Source organism: Schistocerca serialis, chromosome 3 (assembly GCF_023864345.2).
Source record: "Schistocerca serialis cubense isolate TAMUIC-IGC-003099 chromosome 3, iqSchSeri2.2, whole genome shotgun sequence".
Taxonomy (NCBI): Eukaryota; Metazoa; Arthropoda; class Insecta; order Orthoptera; family Acrididae; genus Schistocerca; species Schistocerca serialis.
This window is the reverse complement of record NC_064640.1, coordinates 125,697,061-125,713,740: the sequence shown is the minus strand read 5'-3', so window position 1 is coordinate 125,713,740 and position 16,680 is coordinate 125,697,061. Positions and strand designations below refer to the sequence as shown.

The 16,680-nt window shown below is 43.9% G+C and overlaps 1 protein-coding gene across 1 annotated transcript in view; it reads right to left on the bottom strand.

Moving 5' to 3' along the window:
* Positions 1-16,680, bottom strand: part of LOC126471548 (lipase 1-like) — a 273,437-nt gene that overhangs the window by 34,700 nt on the left and 222,057 nt on the right. The window contains exon 6 of the mRNA XM_050099775.1: positions 10,218-10,302. Coding sequence (XP_049955732.1) covers positions 10,218-10,302 — 85 coding nt within the window. The remainder of the gene's footprint in view (positions 1-10,217; positions 10,303-16,680) is intronic.

Below are 16,680 nucleotides of genomic sequence, written 5' to 3'. Positions count from 1 at the left end.
GCTGACATATCAACGAATGTTGCAGATGTAACGCCACAAGCATTCACGGTTAGTTCTAACCATCTCATGCTTTCAGTACTTGTACCATGTTTAATCACATCACAATAGCGGAGGAATAGTTCGGACTATGCTTCTTTGCCATGAAGTGGGATATATTCCATGTACGAGAGAAAAATTAAATATGTGTGTTAAGACAGATGTTAAGCTATTAGATACGTTCTTGAGCGTGATTATGCTAATACAGTCGTTGTCTATTGCTTAAGAAACTCTCGTTATTGCTTTACTTGTTGTATTTATTATTACTTGTTTTAGATGGAAAGTCTCTCTCTCTCTCTCTCTCTCTCTCTCTCTCTCTCTCTCTCTCTCTATCACACACACACACACACACACACACACACACACACACACACACACATAAATATAAAAAAAACCACACACACTCTCACAAAGAACGACACATTTAAACACAACAAAACACACACACATTCACACACAAAAGAAATGAATATATCAAACCACACACACAACATAAAAAGGACGAAAGATAAACACACAGCGACAAAAAATGGTTCAAATGGCTCTCAGCACTATGGGACTTAACATCTTAGGTCATCAGTCCCCTAGAACTTAGAACTACTTAAACCTAACCAACCTAAGGACATCACACACATCCATGCCCGAGGCAGGATTCGAACCTGCGACCGTAGCAGTCGCGCGGTTCTAGACTGTAGCGTCTAGAACCACTCGGCCACCTCGGCCGGCACGCACAGCGACAGTCGTCAACACTACACACAGTAAACAGACACATGTTGAACACAAAATGCAAAGTGCAAGTGATGCGTGCGACGTGTTGAAACAAATTTGAATGAAAGACAGTCGGAAATCGGCCAACTGGAGCATGAAAACTAATGAACACAAGTCCAGGACTACACACATGGGCTAACAGCGCTAGAAATCGTAACGCCGAACGATAATTTCACATTACAAAATTTGTGCTGCAAAATTTATTCTAACCTAAAAAACAAGAGAAAAACATGACAGAATTTAACATAGTAACAAAAAAATGGCTCCAAGCACTATGGGACTTAACATCTGAGGTCATCAGTTCCCTAGACTTAGAGCTACTTAAACCTAACTAACCTAAGGACATCACACACATCCACGCCCGAGGAAGATTCGAACCTGCGACCGTAGCAGCAGCATGGTTCCGGACGGATGCGCCTAGAACCGCTCGGCCACAGTGACCGGCAACATAGTAACATATTGTACCTACCACATACTACATTTAGTGTATGTATGAAAAGAAGCATGTATTACAGGTCACTGAAGTTGTTTCGCAAATAACAGAAGCGCAACGCGTATGGCAATAAGCAAACTGTTTTCAATTAGTTGCATAGACGGAATTTACCTCCACGAATTTTGAAGCAACTAAGGAACAACGGGAAACAGAAACAATGAAGAAATATATTGTCTTCGATTATGTGGGTATAAACAGATCCATGTTTCTTCTGTAAACAACACCTGACGCCAATACTGGAGCATCCATTCTCCATGATTTCTTGCCCATCTCTAATGGAGTCCATGACAGTGCGGTGTACAATGGGGTGCACCATTTGGTGCTTGTCATGGTTATTGGGAATGGAGATTCGTATCACGCAATTGTATCCTAACAGTTTAATGCGATGGATGACGTCTTCGAACACCGAATTCGGTTCTGGGGCACTCAGGCCCACGGTTCCTTTGCCTCGAAAATCGTAGATATCGATCATTCTGTGCACCTGTCGAAAGGGGGCGTCCTGGATGGTGTAATCTGCCAACTGGAACTGATTCCCCAGCAGCAGTATATCACTTTGACACCAGTGTACATCTCAAGCAGCCTTCCTGGTTGAAAAGCCTTTTGTGTATAACGTTAACAGATGCCCATTGTTTATTGACTGATCAAAAGGTTTAAATTTTCGCAACTGGTTCTTCGGTCGGACGTTCTTTCGTCCTGTAACATTGAAGTTTCGTAACCGTGAACATCTTATTGAACAAAGCAGTTCTTAACATCCTCTACTTTCCCTGAACGCAAAATCGTCTGAAGTCCCACAAATATTAACTGAATTTAGTCCGTGGTTCTATAAAAAGAAAACTCGCAACAGGAATATAAGTGCTGGACTTCAGGTCGACCGATCAAGGAAACGATCTTTGCTAAATGTTTCCCAGTATCTTTCTCTTGCAGGGTACATGGAGATTGGTGATCATAGGAGGAGAGAAGGAGTGCTGGTATTCACTCTGGGGAGAAGTTTAACGAACTAAACTGATTAGTGTTACAGGAGGCTCTAAAATATTTCTGTTTGCTGATGACACTAGCTTGGTAGTAAAAGATGTTGTGTGCAACGTTGGTACTGTTTCAAACGGTGCAATTCATAACATAGGTTCATTGCTTGTAGAAAATAAACCAACGCTAAATCGCAGTAAGACTCAGTTTTTTACAATTTCTAACACACAATTCAACAAAACCCGACGTTTTAATTTCACAGAATGGGCATATGATTAGTGAAATTGAACAGTTCAAATTCTAGGTGTTCAGATAAATCGTAAGCTGTCGTAGAAAGCCCTCGTTCAGGATCTTGTTCAAAGACTTAATACTGTCATTTTAACTATTCGAACGGTATCTGAAGTACGTGGTCGTTCGACACGAAAAGTAGTCTACTTTGCTTATTTTCATTTGCTTATGATGCATGGTATTATATTTTGGGATAACTCTTCACATTCTCGAAGGATATTTTTGGCTCATTGCCAGAAACGGGCGGTTCGGACAATAAGTGGTGTAAGTTCACGAAACTCTTGTCGATCCCTGTTCATTAGCATGGGTATTCTGACATTGGCCTCTCAATATTTATATTCTTTACTGTCGTTTCTTGTTAACAATATCAGCTTATTCCGAAGAATTAGCAGCTTTCACTCAGTTAATACTTCCTTGACTCTTGTGCAGAAAGGTGTGCAGTATACTGCTGCATTCATTTTCGATAAGCTACTTCAAAATTTTAAAAATCTGAGCAGTAATCCACGCGCTTTCAAATCGGAACTGAAGAGTTTTCTCATTGGTCACTCCTTCTGTTCTGTCGAGAAGTTCCTTCAAATTAAGCTGATTCCCGTGTTATATTGTTTATTTTGTTTACATAAACTTACGGCTTGTCTTTTTTGGGTTCATAAACATTTTATTTTATCTGTTATTATTTTTATTTTGTACTTTCATGTATTGACACGTTCCATGACCTTGGAGATTTGATCCTCGATTTGGTCCTGCGGAACTAGACGCGCAAAATAAAAAACAAATATATAAATAAAATTCTGTCGTATTGCTGTTTCCAGTCTAACTAAATGATCGGTTATGGATTGTCCCTTCCGGCCGGCCGGAGTGGCCGAGCGGTTCTAGGCGCTACAGTCTGGCACCGCGCAACCGCTACGGTCGCAGATTCGAATCCTGCCTCGGGCATGGATGTGTGTGATGTCTTTAGGTTAGTTAGGATTGAGTAGTTCTAAGTTCTAGGGGACTGATGACCTCAGAAGTTAAGTCCCGTAGTGCTCAGAGCCATTTGAACCATTTGTCCCTTCCGGAAATCCCAGCAATAGAGGAATAGAAGGGCCCATTATTCGAGAACCCAGATAATGATTGTTAGTACAACTGTGGGAGCACTGATGCAGTCTGTATTGTTGCCAGGTTTCCAATGACGCCGTTAATGACGTTATCACGTGCTGTTCCCAGATTTCCCTCTCTTCCCCTTCCCCATCAGCTGACATCATAGGCCAAATGCAATCTGACAGAGAGCTGCAGGTGATAGTGAAGGTACACAGCTGCCAGTTGGATTTTTGAAGAGCTCAACGTGATAACTGGTCTAAAAGGCAGTGACTAGGAAGTGCCAGGGTCATATGAAAGTGGTCACTATCACAAAATCGTTGTGTAGTGACTATTGTGGTGAAGCCACAAGATTGAGACTGGTCATTCAGAAGGCCCCTATCAGATGAAGTGATAATTCCCCATAGGGGTCGTGTGCAATGAAATCCCCAAGCAGGAGATAGGAGGAAAGGAGGGGGAGAGAGGAGAGGACTGTAGGATTAAGGTGATGTAGGTAAGTACCCTGCACAGAGGTATATGAACGTTACAAATGATGATCACTGGAGTCGTTTGCAATTGCACTGCTATTACTTCGTATGTGGTATGGAGGGGATTCCTCTCACTGATGACATCTTTATAAACCAACGTATTTACCCCTCCAGATGCTCTTTGGAGCTAGTATGATTCTGACAGAGTGAACAGTTAATCTCGAAGAGCTGGAGAACGGTCATCAGTGAAGCGTGTTTCTTGGTGGGTGACATAGCTCACAGAACAAGAAGAAATTAATTGTTGCAGTTGTGGCAAGTGACAGTAATATCCACTGGAGTTCCATCATATCATCACACTGATAGTGTCTTGGTTAGATGTGAAGGGACTGGGAGGATAGGTCACATCCAAGGATCACTGTCTCTCACCAGTTGAGGTGGAGCAACATCAATAAGTGCACCAACATGGGGAGGGGTGAGGGGAGGAGAGATTTGGAGCCTCTGAAGTTATACGAGACGCACTCTCCTGAGATTTTTTCTTCTTCTCTTTCACAGCTATTGGCGGTTGAGATTATTGAAATGGCTTATACGTTGCGGATGGAGGCATGGAAGAAGAGCGGGCAGTCCTGGGACCCACAGGACCTACTGACTCGTGTCAGGTCTCCGATCTGTGCATTTCATGGGAGATGATTCCCGAGAGGGTAGACACCAGAGGAGGAGGATACTTCTCTGGAGCTGGGCAGCATAGGGAGAGTATCAGGCTGTGCCTATTTCTTGATAACAATTTAATATTATATGATTATCATTCAAGCACCAGGAGAGACTACACCAAGACACATATGTAAGTACTTACATTCTTCCATATTTTCCCCAATTTTAAGTATTAGTCACCCATTTTTTCGTATTTTTCCGTATTTTTCCGTGTATTTCACAGTTTTACATATTTTTTAAAATTTTTCGTATTTTACGTATTTTTCATAATTTTACTTATTTGTCCACATGCTTTCGATTTTTCCAGTTTTATCCAATCATGTGAAGTTCTCGACCAATCTCAATGCAACATGTGCATCAATTAATCATCATTGTTAAGTCACCACTTCATTACTTGCGCGTGTGTGATGTTATAGTGTGCGTGTTACAAACGAACAAAACGGTAGAAATAACGATGTCATGACATATTAACGACATCACAGCAAGTTTTATAAGAACTACAGTTTTACCGATTTCCAACGAAACCTGCTGTATTTATAAGAAATATAAGGGCCACACACTGAGACCATGGTGCTTCTTCCTCAGGGCTAGGCATTTCATTTATGCAAAGAATGCCATTCCGACAACACGTATGAGCTACGTGGGGCCTTGCGGTAGTGGACGCAGCGTTCAGTTAAGGCAGTTTCATGATTTGAGACTAAATGGTGTTGATTCAGGCACATGCTGTATTATGATTTGCTGAGAATTCATTTGGAAATGGTATGGATAGAGTACTCGTCGACGTAAAATCCGCCACACACTGCTATAACTCAGGACACGCTCTTAGGTAGCAATCCTCCTTGTTGAAGTCCTCGGACGTTCGTGTACATTTGCATAACACCCTTACCTCAGCATCGAGTGTTATGTATCTGGGTCGACCTTCTAGTGCATGGTGTGTGAAACTCCAGGTTTCGCTAAGGCGCTGATGTAATCGGCTAAATATGCGCCTGTCGGGCTGCCTGCGGAGAGGAAAGGCTTCTTCATACAATTGTGCAGCCTCAAGGGCACTGCCATTCGCTTTGCCACGCATGAAGTGCATGTCAGCGTACTCTTCATTGGTGTAACCTCTGTCAATGGTGCCTTCACGTTCGTAACTAATTGTGAGGCCTGTACGGCACAATGCACAGAGGGGGAAAGGGAAGTTGTTGCGTATGTGTAAACAAACAGATAGTCTATCCGAAATCTTGAGATACCGCGGTATCCAGGGGCGTTTACAGTTGGTTCCCAAGTCGAATTAATGCGATGCCTCAGCAACGGTTGGTTTCCGGACTTACGTTTACTGGATGTTTTTAGCTACTTTTGGCCTGTACTTTCCATGTGTGAATCACTTCTCAAACAGCCTGTATGTCGAAAAGTATGTAAAATAGTGGAAAATACGGAAAAATATACAAACTATGGAAAAAATACGTAAAATTGTGGTAAATACGGATATATATGAAAAAATGTGTGAAAAAAATACGTACAACTGGGAAAAGATGGAAGAATGTAAGTACTTACTTTCTGCCGGCGTGTGGTCTCCGCTGGTTCCTTAATTGAAGAAAATCACGTAATATTAAACTGTTCTTAGCAAAGAGACTTCGAGTGACGTGACTTAACGTAATTAAAATAATTTGTTATTAACAGACACAGCTTGATCCTCCCCCTATGGTTCCAGCTCCAGAGTGAAGCCATCCACTGAAGTGCTCCAGATATAAAAGATGAAGATGGGAAGGGGGTACTTGAATATCAACCGTCCAGTCTTCGTATTAGTCCATGGGTGGTGGAAAGGGGAGGGGAGGGGAGTAGTCAGGGGCTCCCCTGGATGACACTGATCATTTGTCTGTGGTTCCTCGGGGGAGGGGAGTGAAGGTGACCTTCATTACAAGTCGGCGAAGTGTGCATCCTGGCAATGGAAGTCCTTATCAGTGACCTCGAGATGAGGTCGTTATCTTGGCTTGGGTGCCCACTGATAATCCATTGCTCATCAGTTACCGTGTTATCATATCAGTGGAAGTGATGCAACGTCTGATGTTTGTTGTCCCAGAGGGAACCTTTTTACACTACTTTCGCATAGTTGTTCATCTGCCCACATCATTACGTCCCGGTGGAAAATTAATCCCTGTACCCTGTTGTGGTTGTTGTGGGGTGTGATGGTAACAAGTAAATCAAATGGTTCAAATGGCTCTGAGCACTATGGGACTTAACATCTGTGGTCATCAGTCCCCTAGAACTTAGAACTACTTAAACCTAACTAACCGAAGGACATCACACACATCCATGCCCGAGGCAGGATTCGAACCTGCGACCGTAGCAGTTGCGCGGCTCCGGACTGAGCGCCTAGAACCGCGAGACCACCGCGGCCGGCACAAGTAAATCACCAAGCTAGTTACAAGAGAATAGCGCCAAGGACTGGGTAGTATTTGCCATTTTAATTAAGATGGAACCAGTTCGTAATTCCCAAATGAAGAGTATTCATCAAGTACGTTTACAACATTCTCCACGCACGCACACACACACACACACACACACACACACACACACACACACACACACACACACAAATGCGCGCGCGCGCGCGCCGGCCTCGGTGGCCGTGCGGTTCTAGGCGCTTTAGTCCAGAACCGCGAGACTGCTACGGTCGCAGGTCCGAATCCTGCCTCGGGCATGGATGTGTGTGATGTTCTTAGGTTAGTTAGGTTTAAGTAGTTCTAACTTCTAGGGGACTGATGACTGATGACCTCAGATGTTAAGTCTCATAGTGCTCAGAGCCATTTGAACCATTTGAACACACACACACACACACACACACACACATTTCCATGGTCTTCAGTTCAAAAACTGGTTTCATGCAGTTCTCCATGCTACTCCATCCTGTGCAAGCCTCTTCATCTCCCAGTTACTACTGCAACCTACATCCTTCTGAATCTGCTTTCTGTATTCACCTCTTAGTCTCCCTCTACGATTTTTACCCTCCACGCTCCCCTCCACTACTAAACTGGTGATCCCTTGATGCCTCAGAGTGTGTCCTACCAACCGATCACTTCCTCTAGTCAAGCTGTGCCACAAATTTCTTTTCTTTCCAGTTCTATTCTGTACCTCCTCATTAATTACATGATCTGTCCATCTAATCTTCAGTATTTTTCTGTAGTACCCCATTTGAAGACCTTGTATTCTCTTCTTGTCTAGACTGTTTGTCTTCCATGTTTCACTTCTATACAAGGCTACACTCCACACAAATACTTTCAGAAAAGATTTCCTGACATTTAAATCTATACTCGATGTTAACACATTTCTCTTCTTCAGAAATGCTTTCCTTGCCTTTGCCAGCCAACATTTTATATCCTCTCTTCTTCGACTATCATCAATTATTTTGCTGCCCAAGTAGCGAAACTCATGTACTACTTTAAGTGTCTCATTTCCTAATCTGATTCCCTCAGCATCACCTAATTTAATTCGACTACATTCCATTATACTCGTTTTGATTTTGTTGACTTTCATCTTAAATCATCCATTCAAAACACTGTCCATTCCGTTCAACTGCTCTTCCAAGTTCTTTGCTGTCTCTGACAGAATTGCAACGTCGTCAGCAAACGTCAAAGTTTTTATTTCTTTTCCCTTGATTTTAATTCCTGCTTCAAATTTTTCTTTTGTTTCCTTTGCTGATTGCTCTATATACAGATTGAATAACATCGGGGACAGGCTACAACCGTGTCTCACTCCCTTCTCAATCACTGCTTCCCTTTCATGCTCCTCAACTCTTATAACTGCCATCTGGTTACTGTACAAATTGTAAATAGCCTTTTGTTTCCTGTATTTGACCCCTGCCACCTTTAGAATTTGAAAGAGAGTATTCCAGTCAACATTGACAAAAGTTTTCTCTAAGTCTATAAATGCTATAAACGTACATTTGCCTTTCCTTAACCTATCCTCCACGGGAAGTCGTAGGGTCAGTATTACCTCGCGCGTTCCCAGATTTCTCTGGAATCCGAACTGATCCTCCCCGAGGTCGGCCTCTATCAGTTTTTCCATTCTTCTCTAAAGGATTCGTGTTAGTATGGCTTATTAAACTGATAGTTCGGTAACCTGCTTTCTTTGAAACTGGAATTATTATATTCTTCTTCTTGAGGTCTGAGGGTATTTCGCCTTGCTCACCAGATGGAAGAGTTTTGTCATCGTTGGCTCTCCCAAGGCTATCAGTAGCTCTAACGGAATGTTGTCTCCTCCCGGTGCCTTATTTGGACTCTGATCTTTCAGTCCTCTGTCAAATTCTTCAAGCAGTATCATGTGTCCCATCCCATTTTCCTCTACGTCCTCTTCCATTTCCGTAATATTGCCCTCAAGTGCATCTTCCTTGTATAGACACTCTATATACTCCTTCCACCTTTCTGCTTTCCCTTCTTTGCTTAGGACTGGTTTTTCATCTGATCTTTTGATACCCACACAGGTGGTTCTCTTTTCTACAAAGGTTTCTTTAATTTTCCTCTAGGCGGCATCTATCTCATCTCTAGTGATATATGCTTCTATATTCCTACATTTGTCCTCCAGCCATTCCTGCTTAGCCAATTTGTACTTCCTGTCGTTCTCATTTTTGAGACGTTTGTGTTCCCTTTCGCCTCTTACATTGACTGCATTTTTATATTTTCTCCTTTCATCAATTAAATTCATTCTACTGTATTCCTTTCCTCTGTTCTTGTCACTCGATCCCGAATGCTCCCTCGAAACTCTCTACAAACTCTGGTTCATTCAGTTTATCCAGGTCCCATCTCCTTAAATTCCTATCTTTTTGCAGTTTCTTCAATTTTAATCTACAATTTATAACCAATAAATTGTGGCCAGAGTCCACATCTGCCCCTGGAAATGTTAGTATATATTATACCAGACTAAATTAATAAGTTATATTCTTGTCAGTGCGGTACCTAATTTAGTTCTGTAATTTTTTTGACACTGAACATACGATATGAAATAGAATACCTGCAAGAAGATAATAGAAGATATATTGCCGGTCACAAATTATATAAGTTATTAAGAACTTGAAGAGGCAAGGGAAAAGGTAAACAATTGATTCAGTGTGGAATTAATCTCTTTAAAAAATTAGGTGACGTAATTTAGGTTCAAAATGGTTCAAATGGCTCTGAGCACTATGGGACTTAACATCTATGGTCATCAGTCCCCTAGAACTTAGAACTACTTAAACCTAACTAACCTAAGAACAGCACAGAACACCCAGCCATCACGAGGCAGAGAAAATCCCTGACCCCGCCGGGAATCGAACCCGGGAACCCGGGCGTGGGAAGCGAGAACGCTACCGCACGACCACGAGATGCGGGCGTAATTTAGGTGTGATGTGTATTTGTACTATGGTGTCAGTACAGAAGCTGTGAGAGGAAAACATTGCCACTTACCTGACTTAATAATCTGTGCGAAGTGAGCAATAGTGTCCACAGACACGCCAGCAAACATGTGCGACAGGTAGAATGGCAGAGCCGACTGAAACGTGACAACAAATGAGACATATAGTGTGACTCAGCACATGGTAAAATATAAAGTTTTAAGGCCTGTGAAGAGGATAAAGAAGACTTGAAAAATACAAGAAATAGTTTATTAACTACTATAGTAAAATTACCTTAGGAAACTGATTTTGTCTCATTTTCCGCATACACTGACGGAAAAGGAATCGCAACACGAAGGAGTTGTGCGACATAAACGATAGTTGAAAGTTGAAAAAAAAAATGGCTCTGAGCACTATGGGACCTAACTTCTGAGGTCATCAGTCCCCTAGGCTTACAACTACTTAAACCTAACTAATCTAAGGACATCACATATATCCATGCCCGAGGCAGGATTCGAACCTGCGACTGTAGCGGTCGCCCAGTTCCAGACTGCAGCGCCTAGAACCGCTCGACCCACCCGGCCGGCGAAAGTTGAAAGATGGTGTCTATTCAAACTTCGTTACGTTCGCATAAGCTAGTAGCGCCAGTATGAGAAAGCAAGTCAACTAAACTACTAAACTCCTCCCGAACAGGCCATGAAGGCCCAACGGTACCGACCGGCCGCCGTATCATCCTCAGACCACAGGAATCACTGGATGCGGATATGGAGGGGCATGTGGTTAGCACACCGCTCTCCCGGCCGTATGTCAGTTTCCGAGACCGGCGCCGCTACTTCTCAATCAAGTAGCTCCTCAGTTTGCCTCATAAGGGCTGAGTGCACCCCGCTTGCCAAAAGCGCTCGGCAGACCGTATGGTCACCCATCCAAGTGCCAGCCCAGACCGACAGCGCTTAATTTCAGTGATCTGACAGGAACCGGTGTTACCACTGCAGCAAGGCCGTTGGCGAGGGTGCAAGTCAGGTTTGCTTTAAATACACGCTGTAACAATCGTGAGCATTAGTTACCTTCGAGACTGAACTGATTTTAGCCAAGAATGCCTTTAGGAAGACAAAGACGCCATTATCGATATCTCACTGAGTTTCAAGGAGATAATGAAATATAGCTACGAGAAGCTGGATATTCCTTTTGCAGTATTGCAGAAAGACTTGGCAGGAATTTAGACACTGTATATTATTGCTGGCAACTGTGATCACGAGAACGTATAGTCACCAGAAGACCGAGCTCTGGACGGCCACGTGGCACCACCGAAAGGGAAAATCATCGTGTTCGGGGTATAGGTCAGGCGCATTGTACTACATCTGCAGCAGCAATTTGAGCAGTAGCTACACCACAGTGTTTCACTGAGGAAGACTGCACTGTAGTTCCTTCTCTAGATTGTCGCCCAGACGACAAAATGGTAGATATCGAAATAGACGACAGAGGGATAGAGAAACAATTAAAATCGCTCAAAAGAGGAAAGGCCGCTGGACCTGATGGGATACCAGTCCGATTTTACACAGAGTACGCGAAGGAACTTGCCCCCCTTCTTGCAGCGGTGTACCGTAGGTCTCTAGTAGAGCGTAGCGTTCCAAAGGATTGGAAAAGGGCACAGGTCATCCCAGTTTTCAAGAAGGGACGTCGAACAGAAGTGCAGAACTATAGACCTATATCTCTAACGTCGATCAGTTGTAGAATTTTGGAACACGTATTATGTTCGAGTATAATGACTTTTCTGGAGACTATAAATCTACTCTGTAGGAATCAGAACGGGTTTCGAAAAAGACGATCGTGTGAATCCCAGCTCGCGCTATTCGTCCACGAGACTCAGAGGGCCATAGACACGGGTTCCCAGGTAGATGCCGTGTTTCTTGACTTCCGCAAGGCGTTCGATACATTTCCCCACAGTCATTTAATGAGCAAAGTAAGAGCATATGGACTATCAGACCAATTGTGTGATTGGATTGAAGAGTTAATAGACAACAGAACGCAGCGTGTCATTCTCAGTGGAGAGAAGTCTTCCGAAGTAAGAGTGATTTCAGGTGTGCCGCAGGGGAGTGTCGTAGGACCGTTGCTATTCACAATATACATAAATGACCCTGTGGATGACATCTGAAGTTCACTGAGGCTTTTTGCGGATGATGCTGTGGTATATCGAGAGGTTGTAACTATGGAAAATTGTACTGAAATGCAGGAGGATCTGCAACGAATTGACGCATGGTGCAGGGAATGGCAATTGAATCTCAATGTAGACAAGTGTAATGTGCTGCGAATACATAGAAAGAATGATCCCTTATCATTTAGCTACAATATAGCAGGTCAGCAACTGGAAGCAGTTAATTCCATAAATTATCTGGGAGTACGCATTAGGAGTGATTTAAAATTGAATGATCATATAAAGTTGATCGTCGGTAAAGCAGATGCCAGACTGAGATTCATTGGAAGAATCCTAAGCAAATGCAATCCGAAAACAAAGGAAGTAGGTTACAGTACGCTTGTTCGCCCACTGCTTGAATACTGCTCAGCAGTGTGGGATCCGTACCAGATAGGGTTGATAGAAGAGGTAGAGAAGATCCAACGGAGAAAACGCGCTTCGTTACAGGATCATTTAGTAATCGCGAAAGCGTTATGGAGATGATAGATAAACTCTAGTGGAAGACTCTGCAGGAGAGACGCTCCGTAGCTCGGTACGGGCTTTTGTTGAAGTTTCGAGAACATACCTTCACCGAGGAGTCAAGCAGTATATTGCTCCCTCCTACGTATATCTGGCGAAGAGATCATGAGTATAAAATCAGAGAGATTAGAGCCCACACAGAGGCATACCGACAATTCTTCTTTCCACGAACAATACGAAACTGGATCAGAAAGGAGAACCGATAGAGGTACTCAAGGTACCCTCCGCCACACACCGTCAGGTGGCTTGCGGAGTATGGATGTAGATGTAGATGTAGACACAACGAAATTTTAAGGACACCTCCGAGACAAACGTCCTGTTAGCGTTCATTCCACTGACCCAAACCACCGCCATTTTCGACCCCAGTGGTGTCAAGCGAGAGCTCATTGGATAAGGTCTGTTGTGATTTCTGATGGAAGTTGGTTCTGCCTCTGTGCAAATGAGGGCCGTGTGTTGGCTAGAAGGAGGTCAGTTTAGGGTCTGCAACCAACCTGTCTGCGTGCTAAACACACTGGACCTACACCTGGAGTTATGGTTTGGAGTGCCATTTCGTATGACAGAAGGCGCACTCTCGTGGTTATCCCACACACCCTGACTGCAAATCTGTACGTAAGTCTGGTGATTCGACCTGTTCTGCTGCCATTCATGAACATTATTCCAGGAGGTGTTTTCCAACTGGATAACGCTCGACCACATATCACTTTTACAATCCAACATGCTCCGCGGAGTGTTGGCATGTTTTCTTGGCCTGCTAGATCACCAGATCTGTCTCCAATTGAGCGCATATGGCAAATCATCGGACGACAACGCCAGCGTGATCGACAAAGAGCACTAACCGTCCCTGTATTGACGGCCCACGTGCAACAGGCATGGAACTCCATCCCACAAACCGACATTCAGCACTTTGACAACACAATGCATGCACGTTTTCATGCTTCCATTCAACATTCTGGCGGCTGGGCCGTTTACAATTGTACCAGCACGCCGCATCTGAATGGCTTGTCTCGCGGTCACATTAACCTGTGATCTTGCAAGTTTAGTTGCTTAAGTATGTTACCCAGACAAATGTATTCCGAAAATTTTGTTACTCAACTTTAATTACTTTTTTGTGTTGCGATTTTTTTTCCATCAGTGTATATTTGAAACTGTACTGTTTTGATTAACATACAAGACCTTTTAAATTTTGCGACGTCGTTTAGGCTCAAGCCAAGACAATATGTAATGAGTCAGTAGATATGCTGTGTGTGTCAAATACAGTACAAAGATCACTCGTATTCCTTATTCTTGTGCGATTGTGCATTTAGGTTCTGGGTGTAGAGTATGAGGGAACTCACTGCCATTTCATATTTCCACTTAATGTTAAACATAAAAGATTTGATTTGGCGTCTCAGATGGCAAGGGTCAGAGCACAAATTGAAAGGTTTGGAGTTCACTTTCCAGTCGGTCCAAGGATTCTTTCTGATACTTATCACTTCACCTGTGCCAACGGTCACTCTGTGTGAAATATGGAAAGTTGTACCTTGGTTCAGAGTCTACGTAAAATTGTAGGTCCCAGTATAACTGGCTGATTAAGTCAGTTTAAAGGTTGGAGGAAATTCAGGGCGTACCACCTCCAATAGTCCCACCCTTAGTTAAGCACTAAGGTGATTAAGCAAACCTCTGGAGTTGAAGAAACCCTTAGCTTACCTTACCTGAAATATAATGATGGTACAAACCGACTTGTTACACCATGATTTGCCACTGAGCCAGGAGGCGAAACGTTCGCTTACTGCAGCACCTCCCCACCGCCCGACCTGAACAGAAGTGGCATAACATACGGCTGCCAGTAGGAGCCCACCAAGATACTAAGTCCTCAACAGGCTATAGGCTGCACTGAACAGCTTAACCTGGTCAGTCATAGACAAAATGGAAATGGAAAGGACCGTATGGCGTCAGTGGCCGAAAATTCCCAGGCGGGAAGTTCGGCCGCCAAGTGCTAGTCTTATTTATTGCGACGCCACAATGGGCGACTTGCGCGTCGACAATGGGGATGAAATAATGATGAGGACAGCACAACGCCCAGTTCCTGAGGGAGAAAATCTCTCAACCCCGTCGGGAATCAGGTGGCGCAGTGGCTAGCACACAGGACTCGCATTCGGGAGGACGACGGTTCAATCCCGTGTCCGGCCATCCCGATTTAGAATTTCCGTGGTTTCCCTAAATCGCTTCAGGCAAATGCCGGGATGGTTCCTTTGAAAGGGCACGGCCGACTTCCTTCCCTAATCCGATGAGACCGATGACCTCGCTGTTTGGTCTCCTCCCTCAATCAACCGAACCGAACCGAACCAGTCGGGATTCGAACCCAGGCCCTCCTGCGTGGCATTTCAACGCGCTGACCGTTCAACTATTGGGGCGGACAGTCATAGACATTGCACTAGTGACTGACAGAACACAGCATACTCCCATTCCTATATAAGTATAGTCATTTTACCAATCAAACGTGAATCTAATACTATGAGCCAATGAAACTAACTGATGGGCCAACTCATAGGTGGTAATTGTAACCTGGAACGAAACGTGTGGCGGCCACAACAACTATAGTTGACAGAGTGACAAAGTGTTTATGGGAGTAACAATAACACGTAATCAAAATTAAAAAAATAAGATACTAGCATAATATGACACTAATCTACCAACATGTAATGTAAGAATTACGCCTTCAATAGTAGTTTGAAAACATAAATTCAAAACCACAGAAGATAACAGAAAAAATATTATGCACACAATACCAATGCGCATATGAAATGAGAAAAGCACTAACGTTTAAGACATGCAACAATACAATTACAAAATTCATACTACTATGAATGGCTATGCCTGAACACTATGTCCGCAAAATTATGACATATTGTGTCAGATGTGAAATACGACGTTTGTAAGGCAAAAAAAAAAAAAAAAAAAACTTTGTGTTCTGCCTCACGGCAGGTCTTGTCATGGGGAACCTCGTTAGAGAGGTCCACTACATGAGCGTCTAGGAAAGTGATTCCAGTGGTGGTGTCCCGTTGCCTTCCACAACACCACACCCAGTCCCTGAGCGGAGAAAATCTCCGACCCAGGCGGGAATCGAACCCGGACCCCTTGACGCGACAGGCCGCCGCGCTGACCCCCCCCCCCTTTTTTTTACTCATTTTGTTCGATATAGTTCATTGAGTTTCGTCTGGGCGGACGTCGTTGGTTCCTTAACTCAGTTTTTTTTTTTATTACAGAGAGCACGCAGCCCTCTGACCGAACACGCTGAGCTACCGTGCCGGCGATCCACTCAGCTATCGGTGCGGACATGCAAAAGAAAGGGTCAGGTAAATAAGCGATTGAATTTAGCCCAATTGGCATTTTCCAGATTTGTAAGCCGGCAGCAGTGGGACTGGGACCGTGAGCACATGGAGGATGTAGTGGGACAGTTTAAAGATCATATTAGTGCTCCACATCAAGATAAACTACGTAGGTTACATAGTAAGGAGCACCAGATTGTTCATCAGGATGTCACTGAGTGTGGTTTTTAATTTTATCCTAGGATGCACAATGGAAATGAGCGTACGGCATTGTGGGCCGGGAGTCCCCCATTCGGGAAAGTTCGGCCGCCGAGGGCAAGTATTTATTGCATTTGACGCCACATTGGGCGACTTGCGCGTCGGAGATGGGGATGGAATGATGATGAGGACAACACAAAACCCAGTCCCTGAGCGGAGAAAATCTCCTGCCCCAGCCGGGAAACGAACCCGGGCCCCTTGGTGTAGCATTCCGCCTCGCTGACCACTCAGCTAACGGGGCCGGACTAGGATGCACAACC